This window comes from Balaenoptera ricei, chromosome 11 (assembly GCF_028023285.1).
Source record: "Balaenoptera ricei isolate mBalRic1 chromosome 11, mBalRic1.hap2, whole genome shotgun sequence".
Classification (NCBI taxonomy): Eukaryota; Metazoa; Chordata; class Mammalia; order Artiodactyla; family Balaenopteridae; genus Balaenoptera; species Balaenoptera ricei.
Window position 1 is genome coordinate 12889270 of NC_082649.1, and position 14714 is coordinate 12903983.

Below are 14714 nucleotides of genomic sequence, written 5' to 3' on the forward strand. Positions count from 1 at the left end.
GGCCAATTTATCCAAAACTGCAAATCATACCCCACCCCAACTCCCCATACTTCCTATCCCCCTTCCCTCAGTCATTTTTTGCTTAGCATTTACAGTTTACTTGCTTATCTTGTTTATGGTCTATTTACCTTCCTGGAATGTAAGATTCATGAGGGAATTTTTGTTATTTATTCCATCCCTAGTGTCTAACACTTTTTTAGCATATCTTTCATCTGTTGAATAAATGAATGAGTGAATGCTAAAGACCAAATAAATAATAGCAATAATAGCTTATCAATGAATAATAACAACAATAATAATAATAGCAGCGAGCGAATTTATGAACTGTGTACTGCCAAAGCTATCAGTTATAAGCATTTTGTTTGCTGGTTTGTGTCCTTACTTTTTTTTAATTTTTAAATTACTTTTAGTGTGGATAAATAAAAGAATATGTTCAAATTTCACAGTAGTAAGCAAATTCCACAGCAGACCCTCAGCTCAGTAAACACTCATGTCTCCTGTAAGCATGTGCTAGAAAGAGTTTTACTTTGGCTAACAAGTTACTATGTTGCTCAGTGAAAATGTGAACCAAACCTCAGTTGATGAGCTATTGATAATTCCTTCCTCAGGTCAATATGAATAGATATATATTTCAACTTATTCATTATATAGAAAATGTATTAAGATGGGAAATGTGTGTGGGAGTACATGGAATTGGTGCATTCCTAAATGCTGTGGACTAAATTGTGTCCCTCTCCACCCCCAATTCGTACGTTGAAGCCCTAACCCTCAATATGATGGTATTTAGAGGTGGGACCTTTGGAGGCAATTAGGATTAAATGAGGTCATGAGGGTGGGGCCCTCCTGATGGAATTAGTGCCCTTATGAAAAGAGACACCAGAGAGCTTGCTTCTTCACTCTCTCTTTCCACCATGTGAGGATACGGGGAGAAGGCAGCTGTCTAAAAGCCAGGAAGAGAGCCCTCACCAGAAACTCACCATGCTGGCACCTTGATCTTGGGCTTTCCAGCCTCCAGAACTGCAAAAGAAGACATTTCTATTGCTTAAGCCACCCAATTTATGGTATTTTGTTACAGCAGCCTGAGCTAACTAAAACACTGAACAAAATTAAAAACTAGATCCTCCAAGGTGGAAAATAAGAAGTAAACATTCCATATATGTAGGCAGGTGGACTTCTCACCTTTCTCTAGAATTACTCCTTGTAATTAATATTATTGCCTCCATACTGCCCCAAGAGTGGTTCTGTATAATTTGAAACTCAGATGCAAGGGAGAGCCTGAGGTCATTCCCACCATATTCTGTACAAAGCTAAGACAGGGCTGGGCTGTTTGGACAAGTTTTACAGGTGATTAAGGGATAACCAAGGGCAATTACATAAAAACTAAGGTCAGCACAAGACCTGGTTTGCTCTCTGGGCTTCACAGTGCCCATCTAGGCCTAACTCTTGGTGGGCACCAGATTCACACCAACCACTGGGGCACACGTGCTCAGACTCTTCTTCTCCTGGAAGTCTGGGCCTTAGGAAGGGCAGCATCTTTTGTTTGAGCCAACCTGAGAAATTCCCACAACCCCCACCTAATGACTGCTGTGTCCCTGGGCTCTGGTAGCTAAAGTGGCTCTGATGGAGGGCTAGGGTCTGAGGTTCAGATCCATCAAAGCACATAGGGAGAGACAAGGTTGCTTTCCCTCATCCATGGATGCAGATGGCTTCTTGTCCAACCTCTCCCAGGAAGTCTGAACCAGGGGAGAGAAGAGGGAGGAAAAAGCAATGGACAGAAGATGCTGGGTACTTATAGCTACTGAGAGATTGCCAGGGAGAAAGCAAACCTTTGTTTTCAAGTCATTTTCAAATCATCACAATCTCTAAAAGCACAGCAAGGACAAAATACTGAATAACTGAAGCAGGGGTAAGATTTGCATATCAAGTGCTATAATGTATGCAGATGTCAGGCACAGTAAGTAAGCTGGGGAGAGGTGGTGTGATTGAAGCTTAGTGAGAAGTTGCTTCACCCCGGAGCACTCAGTTTTCATTATCTTGTTTAATAAGAGCTTGTGGTTCTTCCAAAGTATGTAACTGATTTCATGTCCTTTTGCTATTTCTATAGCATTTCTAACAGTTGTCGTTTTATCCCTGGAAAGTTGGTACTACCTCATGAGCCACTGATTTTGGGAATGGCCACCCCCACTAAGTTCTGTGTCACAGCCCCCCACACAATATATCATGCTGACCCCTTTTTTACAGAAAGGTATGCTCAGACATGGTGTGAGAGGCAGGGAAGGGGGGTGTCATTACAGAGCAACTGGTTAGAACACCTACCAATTAGGACAGGTTTGTGAGTTTGAGCCTCGGGCACACTGGGTCTGTCCTCTGTTCCATGGATCCCAGCTGCATCCCTAGCATCTATCTACCCAACCTCATTCAAGATCAGAATGATTGTACACCTTGTTGTGGGTGGAATAGCATTTGCATATCACCAGACCTGAGAAGCAACTGCCTGAGCATTGATCATCTCCGTAAATAGAAGACAGGTATTACAGTATTACACAAAATATTTTTGTTGTTACACAAAACCTGCCAAATTGGAAATTATTTCCCAGATCTGAGCATCTCTCAACTAAATGATACATGCCAAAGAAGTAAACATGTCATAAAGTGTGACATAACAGGGCATACTAGGAGTAAGAAGGAAAACAAAGAGAAAATGGTAATATTTCAGAAAACTAAAAAAAAAAGAAGAAAGCTGAGAAACAGTAATAGTTGGAATTTTTTCATGGAGGTTGTTCTTTCTGTTTATAATTGTTTATAATTTTCCTAATATTCCTAACACTATGTTTAGATTTGGAACTCCCACAGCGAGTGTCTCTTGCTCTCTTGATATTTCTCCAGAAGTTCATATGCAGTATTTGATTATATCACAATCAAAATTTAGAGCACATTGCATGCGAAGTACAAAAGTAAAACATCAATACTAACTGGAAATGCCTGATAAAATACACGTACTTTGTTTTTCCCTTGTACTTTTCAATCTTTTCTAAGTAGATTACCATAACTCTCACAACTAGGAAAAAAACCATTTAAACTGCCTGCTATTTAAGACAATGCCATTTAATATGTTCCAGAGTTTGTAACACGGGCATTGCCTATTCTCTCTCCATTCCTTCTTTGACTCTTCAGACAGCCAGTTTTGGAAATGAGATGCTCTGCTTTGATGGTAGGCCAACATCAAATTAAACTACTCCTGAATTTCACAAGTCTAACATTTCAAATGAGAGATTTCAGCTCACTCCACGCAGTTTAACACACTTGTGCCCGATGAAGCATTGCTGATAGAATAATTAGCTTGAACAATGTGTGAAAGCCCAGGGACAGTTTTTTAGGCAGTCGCTAACTGTTCTTCCCTCTATGCTCTTACAAATGAACGTTCAAGAGGTAAAGAGGGAGAAGGGCCTTTCCTTTGACCCAGCACAGGATTTCTGCAGTGGCGTGTGCCGTGTTTAGAGAGGAATGCACATGGAGAGGTATGCAGCCAGCCAGATCAGACTTCGTTTGCAGCCAGATGACCATCACATCTTATCCTACAAATATTATCTGGTGCTCAGTCTTGAGCCCTCATATATGAGAGAGAAAAAGTGTGGAGTCTGGGTGTATTTGAACAGCCACTTAAGCTATGGTTTCTATTTTTAAAATCTACCTTCATGCAACTGATCCTTTTACTTTGCTGGTTAATTTTAATGCTATCTTTAAAAGGTGATAGCTAATCGAGAGCATAAGATAGCAGACACAAGTAACATGTAGCACCTCTGTGGCTAATCCGGAGCTGCCAGTCACAGCTCATTCCAATATAGTTACCACCCCCAGGCCTGGGTGTGCAGGCTTATTTTGGAGTTAGACCCAGCTGAGGCTTGAAACTGGCTCCAGGCGTTTCCTAGCATTACCAGACGGTGGGATCCTCTAGGAAGCAATTCTACTGTGGGCTTTCTATTCCTGAACCAGGTCTTTGAACATAATCTGCTTTCTCACCCAGTAACCAGCATACTCAGCCTTCTCATTCCTAACTAACCTGTCTCTCCATCTCTCTACTCAAGGAAGAAATTAGGAAAGAAAGAGAAAGACAAGGAAGAGAGAGGTAGATTAGGGTCTCCCATTTCCTGTATATGCTAAGAGAAGCCAGTACTCCTTTTCTTCTTGGTCATCATGATTTCTATCCCCTTCCCAAGTGCCGTTTTTCCTATTTTTAGCATTGTTTTGTTTTAAGAAATCCTTCTCCACTTCAGTCTTATCTGGTGATTCAATTTCAAAAACAACTGGAATCTTTACCAACCATCCCATAGCCAAAGCATAATCTGGGTTTGTATTAAGAAATATCCCTGGTAAAATCCCAAATATTTGGTGTTTGGTTGTTTTGTTTTTGGTTTTTGATTTTTGTTCTTGGCCAATCAATATGTCTCCCTTTCCATTCATTTTCATGCCTAGTCCCTGCTGATTCTGTGAGCTCCCCAAATTTGTGCACTAAATTCCCTTTTGCTTAAATTAGCCAACTTTTGGTTAGTCGGCGTTGGTTTAACCAGCTTAGTGGCTCAATAAACAAAAATGTTACCCAATACACTTGGCCTCCGTCTTGCCTCTCACCTCTTCTCCCGGATCAAAAATTTCTAGAGATTAAGCATAGATTAGATAACAATTATCCAAATGTTATCTCCCAGATAAATTTCCTGGATCAGTAAACTGAAATTAAGTGAATGAGGAACAAGAGCTGATACAAGACGGGACTATTTTCAGCAGCGCAATATCGTGAGGTGTATTCTTAAAAGACACAAAGAAAGATGTGAGTGCGCATGCCCGTCTGCAACACCGGTGGTCAGGACTTGCTTTCGTTTTAACCAGAGTCGGCTTTAGTGAAAGACTATTAGAGGATCCTAACCAGTAGTCTTCTGCTCTGATATCCTTCTTACTTCTTAAGAAATGAAGGCCACCAGGACAGAGATAATTGGAACTTCGGGAAAGGGATAAGGACAGAAGTCATAGGCAGGCAGTGACAGAGCTGACGTTATAGGTTTCCTTATATATATCGTGTACCGGGTCATTCAAGTGCTTTTATGACCATTATCTCTGCTGCTCTTCACAGCAATGCTGGGGAACGGCGGGGCAGAGATTGTGGTCTCCATCTGACTGCTGAAACACTGAGCTGCAGAGAGATGAAGTCAGTTTTCAACGGTCCAAAGCTGAAACCCACATCTCTGGCTTCTCCTATAAAGAAACCAGAGGTAGGCTGAGTAACGCGTTGACTAAGAGAAACAAGTGGTAAATGAGGGAAGACTTGTAGACCTTCAATTATTAATACCTTCTATTGAGATTCCGAGATAAGTCCGTTACTCTGAGGGTGGGGATAACACCTGGTTGCCTGAGAGAAGGGACTGGCATTGGAGCAGGTGCTCCATTAATGTTTAATGACAAATGAGCTAAGATGTGAGATAGCATGGACAACCTGAGAGAGGGCCTTAGTACCCGTACGGTGTTTTGATTAAGCACAACGGGTAAATAGAAGCCTTTGGAGAAGTTTCACAGAGAAAGCACTATATCAAGCTCCCTGGCTTATTGAACGACAGCAAAAACTTTTATACTCATATTTTGTTTTCTCAATGACGAGGTCTAAAATAAAGAACAAAAATTCCGCCTTCCTACAGCCCACTGAGGCAAACCCCAGGGAAATCATCATTTTCTTTTCAGGCTTCGGGGTTGCTCCCTTTGCTATCTGCTTTCACCACGACGACCACCACCTCGCCCCCCAAACGCGCTATTGGAGCGACCCAAGGCTTCTGAAGAACAGCGGTAGCTTGGAGGCGTTTAATCACTATAAATTCAAGCCCGACAGAAAGGCGACCCCACGTGGGAGCCCCGGGCGGTCGCTGGCTCGGAGCAGCGTCTCCCAGCGAGCAGAGGTAGCAAGCACGTCCGAGGCCCCCCTCCTTGCGCAGCGCTCAGCTCCCGCAAGCTACCACCTCCCCGGCGGCCGGGGGAACTCAGCCGGCTTTGGGAGGTCGGGCGGCGGCCGAGCGGCCGCTGCTATTGGCTGGTCGGGCGGCGGCGGAGGGGCGGGGCCTCCGTGATTGGCGGGGGCCCCAGCCGAAGGGGGCGGGGCCGCTATATCAGAGAAGTCCCCGCTGCGGCGCAGGCAGTCGGGTTGCTGGAGTGCGGCGCCGCCGCGGGAGCCGGAGAGCCAGCTGGCGGGCGGGCTGGAGAGGGGGTGGCGGGGAGGGCGAGGCGGCTGCGGGGCGCAGGGCGCAGGGCAGTGGTCTGCAGGGCTTCAGCCTCCCGAGGGCCAGCCTCGCCGAGCCCGGAGCTGGGTCTGAACCCCGCGCACACCAAAGACGAGGCGGCTGTGGCGGCAGCGGCGGCCCAAGCCATGCTGTGCTATGTGACGAGGCCGGACGCGGTGCTGATGGAGGTGGAGGTGGAGGCGAAAGCCAACGGCGAGGACTGCCTCAACCAGGTGAGGACCAGGGGCCAGGCGCGGAGTCCAGGCCGGTTCCCCGAGGCCGAGGGGCCTCGCTGTGGCGCCGGGACGCGCCGCTTGCCGGGGGCCGGCGGCGCGGCGGCGGCGGCGGGGTTAGTGCGCCCCAGGCGCCCGGCCTGCGCCCCCTCCTCCACGAGGCCGTGGGGCGCGCGGCCCCTTCGTGGCGCGCCGGGGGCGCGTGGTGGGGTGGGGGTGGAGGGCGCGGGGGACGCGCGGCGGGCCTGCCCCCCTGCCCCCCAGCCCGGGACTTTCCCGGAAGAAGGCGGCCCAGCACACCTGCCTCAGGTGTGTGAATGATGCCTCCTGTCGGGTCCCCGCGGGGCCTGGCAGCGCCACCTGCGTCCCGGGATGAGGTGGCTGGAGGCGGTCGCAGGTCCCTCGGGTTGCTCGGCAGACAAGCAGTGCCCTTATCTCTTGATGCTTCTCAAATGGAGAAGCATTTCCTATGCACCTCCTTGCATCTCCCGATTCGCGGGGGACGAGAGGACGGTAGGTTTGGGTCGTGGACTCCTCGGTTGTCTTTAAGCACGCGTTTCCTTAGGAGTGAGGAGGAACGGTTCCAAACAGTGCATAGTGGTGTGACAGAAAATTTGATCTCAAGTGAAACGCTGTGCCCTCCAACCCCCTCGACCTGAGATGTCTGGAAAACCTCCTGCAAAGCTTAGCTGACACTTGTGGCGTGTTTCCTCAGTGTGTTTGCTTTTTTGGAGTCCAGATGGTTAAAATTGTCCAGATAATAAGCTGCCAAATCAGCTGTGCAGATTGTGCTAGTGGAGGGAATTCAGTGATTGGAATAAGAAGGAAAATACCCCGTGGATTCCCGTCCTCAGCCTTTCTGGAAGGCTACATTTTGAGAACTCCTTTTGTGCCTCTATACTACATCTAGTGGTTTCGCATCACTGGAGCCTTAGAACTCTGTTGTTTTAGCTGACAACAGGAATTGTAACACCGTTGTTGAGCTTTGTTTTTAAAAAAAAAAAAAAAAAAAAAAAAGGCAGGAATCTTAGACTCAGATGGAGTGTGTGGGTTTGCTTTGACCACATGGACCACTTGCTCATCCACGCTGCATTCATTTTTGTTTTAGGTGTGCAGGCGATTGGGAATTATAGAAGTTGATTATTTTGGACTGCAGTTTACGGGTAGCAAAGGTGAAAATTTATGGCTAAATCTGAGAAATCGGATCTCCCAGCAGATGGATGGGCTAGCCCCTTACCGGCTTAAACTGAGAGTCAAGTTCTTCGTGGAGCCTCATCTCATCTTACAGGAGCAGACTAGGTAAAGTGACGCTAAAATAAACCAATGTCAAATAGACCTTTGACTCCATTTAGGAAGGGCCACTGTACCTTCCCAGAGATGTTCACAGGCAAGTTTGTTTTGATACAGAGTGAGTTGGTTATAACTTAGAAGTTTTCCATAGCACAGTTCTTTTGTTGAGGTGAAAAGAGAGCTGCATAGTTGGCCTGGGGTACATTTTCCAACTCTTCTGGTGTTTTTCTTATTTTTATAGACAATGGGAGAGCAAGGTTGAATTCTTACAAACACTTGAGATCAGTGCCACAACGCAAAAAAATTAAAAAATAATTTAAAAAAGAAAGAAAGAAAGAAAAAAAGACCTAACTGACTTCCTGATAGCGGCATCTACTGCCCGATAGTAACCTCTGTCTCAGCAGTGTTACTACAGGTCATTGCAGTCTGCTCTAACAGAAAGCAGGAAACAGTTCCTCTTGGGTTACTTAAACTTGGTCAACTTCTTCAGCCTAGTGTCAAGTTACAGTGTGTAGCAAAGAGCTCTGTCCGAATTTTAAAAGTTTTTCAGTTTCTTGAAAACTTAGTCAGAAAACTCTTTTAAGGCCAGCAGTAATCCATCGCTACCCCACAGATAGGTTATACATGATTGTTGAGTTCAGATTGTTAAATTTCTCTCTTCTAGAAAACCACCAGTAGTGGTAGACAATTGGAGCATGTGGTTTCCTTTTTCAAACAGAGGATGGATTCTCCCCTGGACTGGCTGTAATACTTTTCTCAAGGATGAGCCAGGCTAGGAAACTGGTGTTTAATATTTACTGCTGAAATGCAGGAGACCTAAATCTTAGAGTGGCATGTAAAAAAAAAAAAAGAAAAAGGAAAATGACTACTTTTAAACACGGTAAACTTTGGATCTTAGTTCTAATGTTTTTCATAATCCTTTGGATTGGAAATTTGCCATGCACATAAAAAATGTGAGTGTGAGAATTATGAGAAATGATGAGTGAGCCATATCCTTTAAGAGTTTTTTAACATGTCATTTTTTTGGTTGTTTACCAAAGGACGTATAGACACATATTTTGAAATACTATTTATTTGAATTTGAAATCTCTCCTTTGCCTTTTTATGGGGCTTTAAATGGTGAGAGAAGTGTTCAATTGTGTATCTGAGGGAAGCTAGTATATTGAATTCTTAGTGCTTCTGAAAATGTGTTGCAAAGTATTCAAGTGATTCCATGTTTAAGGATGTTTTAGCTGTCTATATGAATCAGGATAGGTTGGGTTTTTTATTTTTTTATTTTTTTTAACTTAAAGCGGATTTGTGAATGCTTCCACTTTGCACTTCAGTGTGATAACTTGCAGTTGAGTAAAAGAAAATAGTACATATATATATAAAACACAACATGTTGGAATTTTCATTGTGTAGCTTTATCATTATTTTGCAATTATTTCAGGGCCTCCAGATTCAAATCTGTTTTGATGACACGGATTTATTTTTTAAATCTGCAGAAGTTTGGAGGACCAAATACATCATTTAAACAATGATTAGGGGACTCCTCTGGCGGTCCAGTGGTTAAGACTTCGCCTTCCAATGCAGGGGGTGTGGGTTTGATCCCTGGTCGGGGAGCTAAGATCCCACATGCCTCGCGGCCAAAAAACCAAAACATAAAACAGAAGCAATATTGTAAAAACTTCAATAAAGACTTTTAAAAAATGGTCCATATCAAAAAAATCTTTAAAAAAAACCAATGGCTGCAGTCATAATATAATATGTACATCTGTATTATAAATGCTTACAGATTTTACAATTTGCTACTAGTCTTTACCTGTGCTTTCTTGTAATAGAGTTAATAACTATTATCAACTCCATTCTATTCATGCAAGAAATAGAGACATTTTATGAATTAGAATTGGAATCAAATTTCCTACTTTATTGACTCAATTGACTTTGACTCGAGAGTACTCAAAGATTGCACATACCTAGTTAGACTAGGTAATTTTAATTGATTTTCATTCCTTTTGAAATCATACTGAAAAATTCATGTGATTTTGACTTTTAAAATATTGGTGTATTTTACTTGTTTTTGTGCGGTTGTCTGAAATAAATACAGAATTTTAAGAAAATGCCACCTAAAGTTTATATAGCATTCTGCTTTAATAACTAGATAAAGTGAGTTGTAATTAGCATTGTACCTTTTCATTAGGATCAGTAGTTGTGCTGATCCTAATTAGCATTGTGTTTATGTGCATGATACTACAGAACAGAAATACTTATTTTCCCTAATATTATCAAGATAAAGCTGGTTGATAAACATTTTTGATATTTAATCATTTGTTATAAAATATTTATAGAAAATGCCATGAAAATAAAATAGATCTGTTTACATAATGAGTAAGCTCAGCTTTGCCAGTCCAGTTATGAGAGGTGATATTTTACCATCTCTTGGTCAAGTCATGAGGTCAAGTCATAAGTCATTTCCATTTAATATACAGAAAGTGTCTGGACAGTTTATTAAATGGTGCTGAAATATCCTAGCCAAGTTGTCTCTGTGGACAATTAAAGCTCACAGTAGAGCTGGCCTGACTGGGGGCAGTTAATATATTAGTTTGCATCAGATTAGGGAAGCTGCTGTGAGAATGACAGGCAGGAAGGCCCGTCTGTAAGAGGAGAGTTCTAGGGGCAAGGCAGAAGCCCCTGCGTTCTAGGTCCAGCTCAGCAGTCTACCACCAGCATGTACAGCCTTCCAAGACTTGAGCCCAACGGAAAACCCTGAAAGAGATTCTTTAAAATCCCTTCTAGCAGTAGATTTTTTTTTTCTTGGCTTCTGCTTCCTCCTCTCCATATTATTTTCCTAATGCTTTTTCTAAATACATTTCTCTGAAGAGAGAAAAAATATATCCAATGTCTGCTTAGATTGGTAGGTAGAGTTAGTCTGACCTCTGATGTGGCCTAATTTTAGATTTGATTCTTTACCTGGATTATTATGTTTGCTCTGGAATGGGGGATTCTGGAAAGTAACCAGAGAGTTTTGTTTAGACTCAGCTGGCACCTTTCAGAGATTGGCAACAGCAGGTGTTTTCAGCAGATGTTTGCCATGCTATGGATTAAAACGAAAAGTGAAATTAATGTATTCCGGAAGTAGATCTGAAATCATAATCGTCTTTGAAATTATTACCTTTCAAAGGCTTTCGGTTATTCACAGCAATTCAGACCAGATTTTGTCAACATTTTCAAAACCAGAGATTAGAGAATTATATGCTTCATCTTCAGGGATGGTAATTATACCATCCATTCCCAATAAAATCTTTCTGTTTCTCCTGACTGCCACATTTTAGCAGAGCTCTGTGTTCTTTGCTAGAGGCACCCTGCTTGGTTAAGACTCACCAACACCTGAATCCTCAATCCCAGAAACCAATCCCAATACAGGGGCTCCGTGAGTGCTGAACTACATGTTCACGGAAATGCTATAATCCTGAACGTTGCATCTCATTAGGATCTTAAAAGTTGCGAGCAGTGATGCGTTTGACTTCAGACCCCAGTTCACTCACCAGTTCACTCATCACTCCCCGGGGAAGGCTTCTCCAGGCGTGCTCAGGAGACTAAACTCTCCCAAGACATCGTGTAGCTTTCCTTTATAGCATTTAATGAGTGTGTAACACTCCATTTACTTATGTGACAATTTGCTTATTGTCAGCCGCTCTAATAATCTGAATTCCATTAAGCAAGGAGCTGATCAACCTTGTATACCCAGAATCTAGCAAGTGCTTGGTGTGTAAATATTTGTTGAATCAATGAATTAAGAACTTGGAAATAAAAAAAAAATGGGGTTAACTGATACTGTGATAATATAAATTTTCTTATAGGTATTGAAATGTTTGCCAGCTTGCTTCTATAACCTGAAAAGTTTGAGAATGTCTAAAAGAAATCTCACCACTAAACAATGTTTTGTAGTGATTTTTCTCAGTTAAGAATTTGCTCAGTGCTTGGCATTCTTTTGTTTGCTTGCTTCCTTCCTTCGCCCCCTCTACCTCATTCCAAGCCGTTTGTTCATTGTGGTTGTTAGTTCTTATCTCGAGTGAACTACCACGCTCCTGGACCTTTTATGAAGTTCAGATAGTTTTCAAGCCGCAGGCTCACTTTATCTAATTTCAACCAATTTGTAGGTCCTGGCTACTTATTAAACTCAATTTTTCCCTGTCTCTCAACAAATATTACTTAGACAAGTGAAAATCGAAGGAAGATGGCATCACTGAAACCCACAAAGCAAATGCCACATGCAAACTATAGGCAGGTGGAGGTGACAATCTCAAATCAGTACACAGCTGAATCACATTGACCCTAGCCAGTGCCTGTAATCACATTCAAAGTCTTATAAAACATCACGCAATGAGAAGCCCACGCATCGCAGTGAAGAGTAGCCCCCTCTCACCGCAACTAGAGAAAAGCCGGTGCGCAGCAACGAAGACCCAACGCAGCCAAAAATAAAATAAATAAATTTAAAACAAAAAACATTGTCACGATGGTGCAGGTTGGTTACAGAATTTACCTTTGTGTGATTCAGGATGGATAAATTCCATAGGATGCATTGCAGGAGTATTATGTTCTTCATATCAACTACATGCCTAAGAGTGGGATGACACATTCTCTTTTTTTTTTTTTTTTTTGGTATGCCCAAATACAACATAGGCCCCAGGAAAGTAAAAAATGGTAAAGACAGACGTGTATATTATTTCCAAAGAAAGTATTAATTACATTTCTGAATTCTTATTTATCTTTTAAGTTTTTTTTCTGTTCAGAGTACGGGATGTTTGTGGTGTTATATATGGTTACTTTAGCCACAGACCGCCCACCTGGGCCCCTTCAGTCTCTTTTTGAATTTCTGATACTTATATATGTGTATGAAATATCAGAGAACATTGAGAAATTGATTTTTATGTAACCAAAATGAACTGTGCATTTTGAATGTCATTATAAGTAAAATTTAAATATTTAGATGGCACAAAGGGCAGATTCAGGGTGACCAGTGGGGTCAGGTTCCGGGTTTATTTATTCTCTGAGTCGTGTACCCCTAAAGCCTGATCCCAGACCTCTTCTGGACCTGATAGCCCTCCACACTAATCTAAATTGTTGAGAAAGAGATTGTAGTTAATGCTCTTAAACTACAAGATTGCCCGGACTGTTGTTTGCCTAGGGACAGCTATCTACTGCGAGTAATCATATTTTTTAGAAGTCCAGATTTTATGCTTCCAAGTGTTTTTCTGCTGTGAGTTGTAACCACTTTTGAAATTAGGAATTTCCCTCACCTGTACCCTCCTTATCTTTTAACTGCTTTGGAGCCTGAGGAGAAAGCAAATTTATCAGTGATTCCCATTTTGCATTTTGGGCTTTGAGAAGGATTTCCTTTCACCTGAGTAGAGACCTGACTTGGTAATTATTGGCTGTGACAGGTTTCTCAATTGTAAGCCTTCCATGAAGTGCGGTAGATGTGATGGTTCATTTTAGGTGTGGCTCTTCATTTGAATTCTGAACCTTGACCCTAGGGATTTTCACTGGTGTTATTTTCTCAACCTCTTACTATGAAAAATTTCAAATGTACGGATAAGTTGAAAATTTTTACAGTGAACACCCAATACCTAGATTCTACTATTAACAGTTTAATATACTTGCTTTATCACATATTTATCCATTCATTGATCCCTCTCTCCATCCATCAGTCTATTTTTTGATGCTTTTCAAAATAAGTTGTGTGTGAGTACACATCCCCCTAAATACTTCAGTATGTGTTATCATTAACTAGAACTCAGTTTTTGCCTACAGTTCTTTTTTTTTCTTTTGATACAGAATTTATATATGATGAAATGCCTAAATCCTAATATACCACTTAATGAGTTTTGGCAAATGGATGTACCTGTTTAAACAAAACCCTTAATAAGTATTACCATCACTCCAGAAAGTTCTGTCATGCCGCTCTGCAGTCGTTCCCGCCCCCCCCTTCCCTACCGCCACCCCACAACCAGGTTGTATGTTTTTCCAGCATAGTTTAGTGATGCCTGTTCTACTTCATGTCAGTGGAATGGCACAGTATGTACTCTTTTGTGTCTGGCTCCTTTTGTTCATCATAAATTTTTCGAGACCCATCATCTTGTTGTATACATCAGCGGCTTGTTCCTGTTTATTGCTGGATAGTATTCCACTGTAGGAACGTACTGCTGTTTGTTTATGCATGCTCCTATTGATGAACACCTGTTTTCCAGCTATCGTGAATAAAGCTGCTATGAACATTCAAGCACAAGTCTTTTTTGTAGACATGTGTTTTCATTTCTCTTGAGTAAATAAGAATGGAAGAGCTGGGTCATGGAGGTAATTGTTTAGCTTATAAGTAACTGCCAGACCTTTTCCCGAAGCAATTGTACCATTCTGTACTCCTGTTGACAATGTACAGGGGACCAGTTCGTCCACATCCCTGCCAGGTTTCAGGTGGGTTTATAGTGGTAGCACATTGTGGTTTTAGTTTGTGGCTTTACATCTCTGTTGATTAATAACACTTTTCATGTGCTTATTGGCCTTTTGTACACCTTTTGCGAAGTATCTTTTCAAGTCACTGGCCCTTTTTTATTGAGCAGTTGTCTTTATTTTTGAGCTGCACAAATTCTTTATATATACGAGTCCTTTGTCAGATATATGTTTTATAAGTGTATTTTTTTTTCCTGTGGTTTGCCTGTGTTTTTGATGCCTTTTGATGAGTAGAAGTTTTTAACCTTGGTGAAGTCTCATTTATCCACTTTTTTCTTTTACGGTTTTTGCTGACTGCATCCTGAGGAACCTACCTCCAAGTCATGAAGATACTCTCCTATGTTTTGTTCTAAAAGGTTTACAGTTTTAGCTTTTATATTTAGGCCTGTGATCTATCTTGAACTGATTTTTGTTTCACTGGAATTTAAGATACAAAACAAAC

General features: G+C 42.1%; 1 protein-coding gene across 3 annotated transcripts in view; it reads left to right on the plus strand.

Moving 5' to 3' along the window:
- Window positions 1-6232: 6232 nt before the first annotated feature.
- MYLIP (myosin regulatory light chain interacting protein) overlaps window positions 6233-14714 on the plus strand; it is a 93233-nt gene continuing 84751 nt past the window's right edge. For all 3 annotated transcript variants that reach the window (XR_009505660.1, XR_009505661.1, XM_059937991.1), the window contains exons 1-2: window positions 6233-6490; window positions 7599-7789. Coding sequence is in view for 1 of the 3 variants with exons in the window: in XM_059937991.1 (XP_059793974.1) it covers window positions 6404-6490; window positions 7599-7789 (278 nt within the window). In the remaining 2 variants the exon portion in view is untranslated. The remainder of the gene's footprint in view (window positions 6491-7598; window positions 7790-14714) is intronic.